The 10,722-nt window shown below is 47.8% G+C and overlaps 2 protein-coding genes across 5 annotated transcripts in view; one reads left to right on the forward strand and one right to left on the reverse strand.

Moving 5' to 3' along the window:
• Positions 1 to 6,275, reverse strand: part of LOC106736615 (V-type proton ATPase subunit S1-like protein) — a 33,143-nt gene extending 26,868 nt beyond the window's left edge. For 2 of the 4 annotated variants that reach the window (XM_059725061.1, XM_059725058.1), the window contains exon 1: positions 5,963 to 6,275. In XM_059725061.1, coding sequence (XP_059581044.1) covers positions 5,963 to 6,008 — 46 coding nt within the window. In that variant the 5' untranslated portion in view covers positions 6,009 to 6,275. Of the gene's footprint in view, positions 1 to 262; positions 312 to 4,194 lie in introns of all 4 variants that reach the window. The other 2 variants (XM_059725060.1, XM_059725059.1) reach the window with 2 other exon arrangements.
• A 123-nt stretch (positions 6,276 to 6,398) lies between these two features.
• On the forward strand, positions 6,399 to 10,273 carry RPS23 (ribosomal protein S23). Its single transcript, XM_006263612.4, has 4 exons — positions 6,399 to 6,483; positions 8,571 to 8,730; positions 9,628 to 9,748; positions 10,078 to 10,273. Exons 1-4 carry the CDS (start codon positions 6,480 to 6,482, stop codon positions 10,222 to 10,224), a joined length of 432 nt encoding a protein of 143 aa, XP_006263674.1. The 5' UTR covers positions 6,399 to 6,479; the 3' UTR covers positions 10,225 to 10,273.
• Positions 10,274 to 10,722: the final 449 nt, after the last annotated feature.

The following is a 10,722-nucleotide window of genomic DNA, read 5'->3' on the forward strand; positions in this document are numbered from 1 at the left end:
TGCACCAAGCCACGATGACCTAGCAACCATTTGTATTTTGAGGTACTTAACAAAATTCCTAGTATAAAAACACGCATGCAAGAAGGGGCTATGGGAGATTTTACTCTGCTAATTCTCCATTTTCTCCCATCAACCTTCCAAAAAGTTAGTTCAGAAGTAGACAACATCTGTCTTGAATATGTAAACTTACAGAAGTGGTGCCATGAAGACAGAAACCAACAGAGAACAAATTGCCTCTTTTCATAGCAGCTGTATAGCTTACCTGAGTTTTCCAGACTTTCCAAAAACATGTCGCTGCAGTCCAGCAAGTCCTGCATCAAACAAGATGATTACATAAATGTTGATGGAGACCTAGAGACAACAGCTGCTCTGCCTGATGCTGCAATGATCACAGACAGCCTGAATGCACATGCTAGGAATAATACTACAGGCATAATTTTAAATATGGATAATTTCTCTCTCTACCATTTCTTCAGGCAGACAGTAGCAAGAATGCTTTGACAGTTATCTCCAATGACACATTAGGGACTAGGTCACTGTGAGCTGAGCAGGTTGTAAAATAACATCCAACACAGGTGACAATACACCCAAATCTAGTGGACCATTGGCTGAACGCAATTAAGGCACAGCTGTTTCTATACCCAACAGCACACCTGGGATTAGTATCAAATCCAGCTATCTTTGACTTCCAGGCTAGAAAGATCAAGTACCCATTTACAGCCAAGTCAACTGGGCAGTTTTTCATACAAGTTTGGAGTGAGGCTTCACACTCACAGCTTGGGGGCACATCAGGTACCTTAACTACTTGGTTATCACATCTTTCCAACAAGGAAGATGCTCTTCATGTATTATCATCATTACATTATTATAATAATTATTATTATTTACACTTAGAGATGTGTTAGAGTGGTCTGGTTTTGGTACACAAAATAAGCTTGACACCCTAAAATGGCACATATTCCTGAAATGCCATGTAAGAGCACATAGAAAACCAATCCCAATATATAGTAGTAAAAAATTACATAAATTCAAGAAAAACCGTCCTTTTGACCAACCAGTCTAACCATAGCCTCCTCCCCTTAACTTCCAGGAAACAGGCTGGTATCATATGGCTGCTCAATCTCCCATGTCTTCAAATCTCAGCCTCATTCCCTCAGCTGGCTTCTTCCCACTGCACATTAGCAGCTGCCTTTCTAACTTTCCCCAAAATCTCTGCAGTCCAAACACAGACTGACCTCCTACTCCTTGTTTAAAGCCTGTGTAGAGAGGTATTGCCAGGGCTCTAGAGTGGCGGTACCAAACTCTTCAGTCACTCACTATGGATGAGTGGCATGGGACCAGTCTGCAGGCTGGATCCCACACACAGGATCAATCCACAGGGCTGATCCAGAACTGATTTGGTGTGTGGCATTAACACACGGGTGTAATCCAAAGCATCAGCACAAACCTGCGTGCTGGCTCTGTCCGTAGTCCAACCCTGTGCACCAGCGTGACTTAGTATCATTGTGATCTGGCGCATGGGACGTAACCTAGACCCTGGGGCTCCATATAGGTCCAAAAAGTTGGCCCCAGGGCAGCAGTGACATTGCTAATTGCTGTGGCTCTGGAGCCCCATGGGCCAGACAACAAAACTCTGTAAACCAGTGGTTAAGCACTACTGTTCTACAGTAAGGAGATGATTCCTAATATATAGTCAGAAAAAAGCTTCAAACAGTTTAATTTTCCCATTGGAACCTCAACTGTAAAGGCACTCTCCACACTTCCACTTACTGCTCTCTCAGACTCTCCAGGTGCGAACATACACCACCTTTGTGCCGTGGCATAAAAACATTTATGGCAGCACAAAGGTGAAGCAAACTGACATCCATACCCCTTGTTGCACCACAAATGGCCAACATGTGGCCCTGAAAAAGGTGCCACTATTTAGCCATATACATCTATTTGCTTTGTGGTGGGACAGCCTGGCAGCCCGTAGCTGCCTGAACTCCCCAGCTGCCCCAGGCAGGTGATCTGTGGGGGCCTAATCCTGCATGGGATTGGGCCCCTCAAGCCCTGGGAGTGCCTCCCCATCTCTCCCCTATTACAGAGATGTGCTCCAGGGAAGCCCTGTGAGAACATCAGCTGCTGTCCCACAAGATCAACAGGAGAAACAATGGGTGATGTGTGTTTTTCCCAATTAAGTAGGCCTGTGTGAAGCTTCGGGTGCTGAACTGATTTGAAGGAGATGTGGCCCAATTTGGTGGCTGAATTTCCGAATCAGGAATCAAATCAGGAGACCAATAAAAAGGTCCGAATCAATTTCAAGCTCTTCGAATCAATTCAGAAAATATTCGGAGCTTCAGAAATTCAGGCATTCCCCACTTGCTACTGCAGGGAGCTGGACCTGAACTTTGTGCTGGTGAGTAAGGGCTGGGGGAGGGGAGGCTGGAGGGAACAATGTGGGGACCCCTGCCAGGCCCCATTCCCTGCCTGCTCCCCCAGCCCCCCTGAGTGCCCCACAACCTCCTCCCACTCTCCCAGCCTCCCGACCCCCCCCCCGGCTGCCCCTCCCAGCCCCAGCTCCTGGGTCTTTAAAAAAAAAAAAAAAAAAGCCCTGCACTCACCAGATACTGCAGTGGCCTCAGGGCTTCTGGGGACTCGTGGCAGAGCCCGCATGCACTGCGGGGCAGTGGGGATTGGCCCCACATCTGGCAGGAGCCAGTAAGTTTGGGGCTTTTTATTTTTTCCTTTAAAGCTAGGGGCAGCTGAGGGCAGGGGTCGGGGAGCTCATTTCAGAACCCCCCACACAGTGCAGGCAGCATGGAATACCACGCCCCCCCCCAACACACCTGGTAGGAGCTGGTGAGTTGAGGGATTTTTATTTTTAAAGTGGGGAGCTGGGGCCCGGCAACGCAGCCATTGATGGGGCTGGGAGAGCGGGCAGGGGATGGGGCCTGTCCAACTTGGAGATTTGGCAGCAGCCAAATCGATTCGGGACAGTGATTTGAATCGCTGAATCGAATCACTGTCCCGAGTCAGCCGAATCTGAATCTGAAGCGAATACTAGCCGCTTCACACAGGCCTACCAATAAGGAGACTGGCTGTACTGGGACACATCCTGGCACAACTGATCCACTTCATTTGGTGACCTCTATTCTTAGCCTTAGAACTGGAGGTAATGCCAATCTGAGTTGGAACAGTGGAGCTAATGCAGATGATAAGCTACCAAACAACATGCATATATATACCTTCACTACTTCTTATGCTACTGTTTTTTACCTAGAGATGTGTGAAAGTGGTCTCACGTTGGTACATGCAATGAACCAGCTGCCAAAAATGTCACAAAAAAGCATCCACGAACACTTTGAAAAGGGGAAATGTGTCACTGGAAAAACTGTATTCACACAGGGAAGTTGTGAGCTTGTTACCAAAACAGCTTTCAGTTGCTATGTCTGAACATTAAATCACTTGCAGATAACGATTCAAAACTACTAACAGTGGAGAACAGCAAAAGAATACGCTAATTCCAATGTTCTTACCCAAATCAGGCATTTACCCATTTTAATTTCTTATCATGCAGTTCAGTTATATTTAGGCTATGCATGCAAAACTAAATATGGATTACCTATGTGCCTGCTTTTTAAATAAACACGTTCCAATATCATCCTGCCTTGTATTAAGCTATATGTTCCTTCATTTCAAAAGAAGCACGTTCCAATACTGCCTATTTTTATACCCAGCACAAGTCCTTTGGTTCTACTCACTCAGTTCTGATGGGTAACATCCAATCCTCCTAGGTTTTCTAAGTTATTGGGGAGTCTTAGCAGCTACCCCTTCTAGTTATTCAAATGGTGGCTCAGCCACCATTCCACTGCTTTTCTTTGTTGTAATAACAATAAAGAAATAACTTTGTCACTTATTACTTCTTTGTTAATCATAGTCAGAGGTAGTCCTTTGCAATTTGTTTTTTGTGTGTGGGCCGGGCCCTGATCCCGCCCTCGTCGCCATGTGCGGCGGTGATTCCGATCCCATTCTGGCTGCCATGGGCTAGCCGGGGGCGAACCGGGGTCGTACCGGACCCGTCTTCGTTGCACACGGGCTGTGGCCAGCAGCCCAGGCACGCGGGGCCGGAGAGAACCGCGGGGCGGTTTAGCGCATGCGAGTTAGAATTAGTTACGGAGGCATAATGGTTGATTGAAAAGATTGTTTACTTACACCCAAAGATGGCATCGGTGTAGGCTGGACAGGTTTCCAGGCACAGCTCCCGCTTGAATCCTCATTGGAGGACTCTGACAAATCGATTGCTCCCACGGAGTTTGCTAGGCTCCGCGGGTCCAGTTAAGTTGGGTTCGAAAAGTTTCCCCGGAGTTACTTAGGCTCCGCGGGTCCGAAGTTACAGGAAAGGGATACGTCTAGGATTGCGCTCGGCGACGGGGAAAGGCGAGAAGCGAAAGCTCCGTAGGCTCAGTTCTATTGCCTCTATTGCCTGCTTAGGGGAGGCGCGTCGGGTCCACGAGGGTCCACAGCGCTTGCAGATCTTCACACAGAATCTCTCTCGTCCTCCCTCCTCTGGTGTTCGTGGAGTCCTCCAACTTGGGCGCAAACCACACAAGCCTTTTGTACGGCTAGCAAGCCAATCGCTAGCCTCCACGTGTGCCTACATTAGGAATGGACCAATAACATGGCGTGAATCCTAATACAAATGGCGGGAACTTCTTTACAGCGTGTATCACTACAATGCAAAAGAGATGCACACTGCAAAGAAGCTGTAATTTGGCGGGAAATCCCCCGTTGCACCAGAGTTCTGTCTAGCAGCAGAGAACTCTACCGTGCAAAGAAAGCGACAAATTGGCGGGAAATAATTTAGCGGTGCTGAAGCGCGCACACAAACAAAAAATCACAACTTTGGGTTGTGACATTTTGTACATTGAACGCTTTGAAGTGGTTTGTGCGTAGCAGCACATTTCTATCAAAACAGTAACTGTTATCATCACTAAAAAATCCAAGGTTTTGATTACAGAAAACAGGGTTACATCCTCCAGATTTGCCCACAAAAAAGGGGTTTTTCATTCTTCCTGCATTCATGCCATCTCTTCAATTTGGTGTCAAATTAGGTTACAGGAACCAAAGTCTTCTTACTGTGTTTTACTAATCCTTGTATTTTTGACTATTAGGGGAAGCAGATTTACCAATAAATAATTTATGTTGCTATGCATGGCAGTACTTTGAAAAATGACATTGTTTCCTAAAGCACTAGGACAGAAATCAGGTCTTGCAAGATGCAGTCAAAATCAGAAAATGGAAATCTTTTTGGAGACCGAACATGTGGTTATCTTAATGCTTCTGGTTAAACTGTTAGTCAAATTCACCTAGCTAACCAGACCACCTCAGGAGTCTCAGATTGCAGGTGGGAACTGAAACTTTTCCATCTGACCACTGATGCAAAACAGCTGTCTCTGGCACAGTTAGATTTCTAAACCTTATTTGTCCAGAAGACAGGGGTGGATCAGGGGGAGCAGGTTAGGGACTGGGGTGCTTGTATCCATCCTGCTTTGATTTCTGGTCCACCCAAAATATAAAACCAACTGCCTGGCAATGTCAGCAGCATCTATAGCCAGGCAGTGCTGAGGAACTCAACTGATTTCAGGGCTCATTCCTGATCCCTTCTAAACACTACTTCACAGGTGTTAATGATCCTCTTTTCTTTTTAATGGTCTTGATGTTCCACCATCAAGGAAACCAAGAACAAGAAGGCCACTGGGCATGGCATACCTGCTGAAATGTACAAGGCTGGTGGCAGGGAACTGGAACCAAGACTCCACAAATTTATTCTATGCCTTTAGAACAACAAAAGAGACTCTTGGGGGGCCTGAGGAATGCCAACATCATGCCTAGCCCCTGCTAGTAGGAAAGCTTCCAGTTTCTCTTTAACTGGAGAAAAATACACAGAGTTTCTACGTGACGCCGCACCCCGCTCCCGTACCCCATGTCCGACCACGGCAGCCGCGGAAGCCTTTCTCGGGGATCATTGTGGCGTTGGGATTTAGGAATTAGGGTCGCATGAAAGTTGTCGGGCAGAAAGAGCCGCGTTCATGGGGTTTCTCCACCCGCCGGCCGTGGCCCGGAGCGCACACACCTCGCGGCAAGGCGTGACGCCACACAAGACTTCCCCCTGCACAGCTCGCAGAGGGTGGGCGGGGCTCGGGGGCTTTGCCCCCGTTACCATGGCAGCGCCGCGGGCTTGTGGAGACCTCTTCAGACGCCGGGCTCGGGCAAAGGCGGCGTGAGTCCGACAGCCCCCACCGCAACACGAAACCTTCTGGTGTGGTCTCTCTGCCCCGTGTTCACCAGTCCGCCCTCAAAGGGGGGCCCGCGACGGGGATTTCTGATCAGGCGCGCAGCGGAAAGCCCCCAGTGGCGGGGCCTCGCCGCGTGCTGGAGGAGTCGCGGTGCATTGTGGATCTCTCTCTCTTTTCGGCTCCAGCTCGGGACGCGGCAGGATGGGTGAGCGCTGGGGCCGGGTCGAGTCGGGCTGGGCGGGGGAGGTGGCGATATTCCCTTCACTCCGGGAGATGGTGGTGGGACGCCTCGGCGCGAAGGCGGGCGGGGCGTGGTCCCGTTCCTTGTGTCCTGGGTACGGCTGCGGCCTCGTGCTTCGTCCGGCGCAGGCCCGAGCCTGGCGGCGCCGCCATGACACCTCCCCCCGGGCGGTTGTCCCGGCTGCCGCCCGCCCGACACGGCCGATGGTTCCGTGTCGTCCCCCCGCTGCGGAGGCGAGTGGTGCCGCCCGGCTGGGCTGACGCCCCGTTCTCCCTCGTGCTCTGAGCTGCGGGGGAGGGGGGGTCTTAGGAGTCCCCTGTCGCGGCCCGAGCCCGGCGCCCGCTGCCCTCACGCTGCCTGTGTCTTTTGGAATAAAAGCAAACATACTTCTGTCACTTGGTCAGAGCCGGCCCCCTCTTGGCCGCCTGGTCTTCCTGCACCACGAGCTGGCACTGCATGGAGAAGCATGTTTCTGCCAGGGCCAAAACCGGGTGCCCCTGCCCTGAAGGATGAGACCGCCGGCCTGTGTCACCAGCCAGGGGCCGGGCCTTCGGGATCGCCCTGCACAAGGGTGCTGCCACTCGTCCTGTGCTAGTTCCCTTCTCTGTGTAGGGTCAAATTGGGTTATGGGGACTGAGGCTTTCTTAGCATGTTTCCTGTGGTGTTGGTCAGAAGGGAAGCAGGTTGACCAGTAAGCGGTGCGAGTTGCCAGGAGCAGCAGTGAATTGAGCCAGTGTTTGGCATCATCTTTTGGCCTGTAAGCGCTGGTCGTGATCTGGACTGTCCTGTGCTGAAGCAGTCTCCTTGAAGTTTCCAGCTAGCTTTTTTTTCCTCTCCACTGAACGGTGGTGTTATTTTAATTTATACAGTTTGAGTTATGCTTCTTTATTTCCCTCCTACTTTCAGGCCCAACTGCCTTTTCACGCTGTTGACAAAAACAGTGGTGTGGCATTGGTTTTTTGGTTTTGTTTTTTTGAAGCAACAAGCTTGAATTTTTTTTTAAACTAGACGAATGTCAGAGCAATGCTATACAAGTGCAGTTCCTGCAAGTCTTCATGGTGTTGCCATACCAAGCCCTACTAGAGGATTAGATCATTTAGAAACTGCCACTGAAATCTGGGTGTTCTCATCTATGTCTTAGAAGATCTAACTAAAGATCTCACTGCCTGTTTATTATTGTAATAAGGGCTATGTTTTGCCAGCATGGCCACTGCGATACTATCAAGGATAAGTTTTAAGTAAACTCACAGTTTTTATGATACATGTAATTGCCAACATTTATTATATTTTGAACTGTTAATAATTGTGGTATTAACATGTTTTAAATGATGCATAGTGAAATGCATTCTATTAACTGCAAGCAAATGTTGACTGTGTAACAAGTTGAACCTGCGGGTAAAAGCTTTTCTTGCTCCATCAGGCAGTGAGGAAGGGTGGGCTAGGGCACTGCAGTCAGTAGGCTAGAGGGAGGGAGTCAGTGTACATGGGACATAGCAGGAAAGGATCCAGGGGGGCATGACCAAGGGAACCTGGAGGGCCAAATGATGCATAGTGGGACTTGTAGTTCAGCCGACAGGGGAACCATTAGTATACCTGGTTGTACCAGTTACTTCCTTCTCCCCCTTTCAGCAGCACTGGTGCTAATGTGGCTTCTGTGTGACCACCTGCTCTTTACCCATGCTGAGAGGGGCAGTTCTGATCAGTCAGGGTGTAGCCACTCCACACAGGATCCTAGGTGTGCTGTGTGGGTGCTGCATTGTATTGTGGGTCCTTCCCCTCTCAGCTCCTGCCCTGTATGTGGAGACATGGACAGCCCCATGTCCCCCTGTGGGGAAGGTGTCAGTGGGGAACTGTTCCTGGCACCTGACCTGCCAGGGATGGTGGTATCACTGTGTTGGGGGTCAGCAATTCAGTTTGGTACCTGGAGCCAAGTGGGTTGGTGGGGAGGGGGTGTAGTCATCAAAGGTTGGAAAGGGGGATCATGATAGGCTGTGATGCTTGTTTCTGTGTTGCTGGGGCTGCACTACCTAATGCACTGCCATATTTTGTAGGCAAGTGTCGGGGACTGCGCACAGCCCGGAAACTCCGCAGCCACCGCCGTGACCAGAAGTGGCACGACAAGCAGTACAAGAAGGCACATTTGGGCACGGCACTGAAGGCCAACCCCTTTGGGGGTGCATCCCATGCCAAGGGCATTGTCCTTGAGAAAGTGTAAGTGTTGAGCTGTGGGGAGTGATGATCAAGACTTCCGACTCACTTCAGTTAAGTTTCTGCGCTGCTAAGCTGATTCACACAGCCGTAGTATCTCCAAGTTGGCGCACTCTGGGCTCTTGTGCATTAGGAGCAGATAGTTTTGGATAATCTGAAGCAGGGAATCTGGCTTTTTCTGCATCGTCCTACTCCTTTGTGACAAGTGCAGCCTTATCATTAGTATCAGTATCCAAATGGTACAATCCCAATGGTGCTGTACATATGGAACTGAAAGGTTGGTGGGGACAGTGTGTTCATATTTAGGGTTTAGTGCTTTTTTACTACCTTTTAGCCACTTTTATTTTTAACCAATATGAATTAATCCTGCTGCTGTTACTACTTCTTAATCTCCTGGTCACAGAAAGCATGAGCAAACATGTACCTGTTCTGAATTTTTTATTGCAAAGAGATGCCACTCTTATGTGGGTATCTGCTTTTCAGAAAGCATGTGAACATCTTGGGTTAATGGGAAAAGGAAATCTTTAGCACTAAGTTGCATGAATTTTAAAGGAGTTATTCCAAATGGAGACAGGCATTCAGTTTCTTAAGGCACTAGAACAGAAATTGGGTCTTGCAAGAAGTATTTAAGAAAACAGAAAACTTTTTAAAATCGAGCATGTCGGGTATGTTAATGTTTCTGGTTTAAGTGTTTCTCTACAAAGCTAGCTCATGCTTGTTACAATTCCATTGAGCTTATTCAAGAAGCTGCTCCTCATTTGCCTCTAATGGAAACTTTGCACTAGTTTGGAGAATTATTGGAGTTTGGAGAAGTATTTCTTATCCAACTGCTGACTGACAGACCCTTCTGTTACCATAGATGACTTAATTTAAAACAATCCCTCTTTCATTTTCATTTAGAGGTGTGGAGGCTAAACAGCCCAATTCTGCCATCAGGAAATGTGTCAGAGTCCAGCTGATCAAGAATGGCAAGAAAATAACAGCATTTGTTCCCAATGATGGTTGCTTGAACTTTATTGAGGTGAGTGACCTCTAAAATGTCAATACTAGAAGCTGGTATAGAGCTCCACAGTGAGGTTAGGTTGTTGACATTATGTCCATGGAATCGGGCATCTGCAAAAAATGGTCGTAATTCTTTTCTTAACTCTTTCATAGTGTTCATAACTGGTTTGAAGTGTTTAAGCTTCAAGCTTCTTAATCAAAACCTGAGTACGTTACATGTGAAAGATTTCTTTGACCAATGCATGTTTTCTTTCCTGAGTATTCTCAAACTTTATTTTGACTCTCATTTAACTAAAACCTTTGTTTTTCAATTGTTTGTAATGTTCTACTGGCTTTTTCTAATTGTAGGAAAACGATGAGGTTCTGGTTGCTGGCTTTGGTCGAAAGGGTCATGCTGTTGGTGACATTCCTGGAGTTCGCTTCAAGGTTGTCAAAGTAGCCAATGTTTCCCTGCTAGCCTTGTACAAAGGCAAGAAGGAGAGACCAAGATCCTAGATTCCTGCTGTTTTATCTGGGTTAACAATAAACGTTTTCATTTGATAAATACTGTTGTGTGATTTATTTTTGCATGTTTCTGAGGAAATGACATGGCTGCGTGTTCTGATGATGATGCCCTTCTAAAGTGTTTAAGCAAACTTAAGCTACAAGGTTTCTCTAGATTTCTACCTTTTCAGATGAGATATTATTTCTCAAGGATAACTGTTTTGAGGATTTTAAGGAATGGGGATCAGATTCTGACTATTAAATACTGGGAGCCTTTCATGAAGTTCTTAAACGGTAGGTAGGTGGATCTATAGGAGATGCTTTACTGTGCATCATGCTAATTTGCTGCACAGTAAAGCATCACTGTCTACACATGCGGGGCAGTTAGGGCACAGTAAACTAAGTTGCTGCGCTGCCCGATTGTTCCATCAGATACAAGTGGTATCCAGCAGCACAGTTAGTTAATGTGCTTAAACGTGTAGATGGTGACATCAGGATAAATTTACTCTG

This window comes from Alligator mississippiensis, chromosome 3 (genome assembly GCF_030867095.1).
Source record: "Alligator mississippiensis isolate rAllMis1 chromosome 3, rAllMis1, whole genome shotgun sequence".
In the NCBI taxonomy this organism is placed as follows: domain Eukaryota; kingdom Metazoa; phylum Chordata; order Crocodylia; family Alligatoridae; genus Alligator; species Alligator mississippiensis.

What these genes read in the sequence shown, in the direction of transcription:
- RPS23 (XM_006263612.4), top strand. An exon ending in GGCATTGTCCTTGAGAAAGT is followed by an intron (nt 8,731 to 9,627) that starts GTAAGTGTTGAG and finishes ATTTTCATTTAG; the next exon opens with AGGTGTGGAGGCTAAACAGC. An exon ending in GTTGCTTGAACTTTATTGAG is followed by an intron (nt 9,749 to 10,077) that starts GTGAGTGACCTC and finishes TTCTAATTGTAG; the next exon opens with GAAAACGATGAGGTTCTGGT.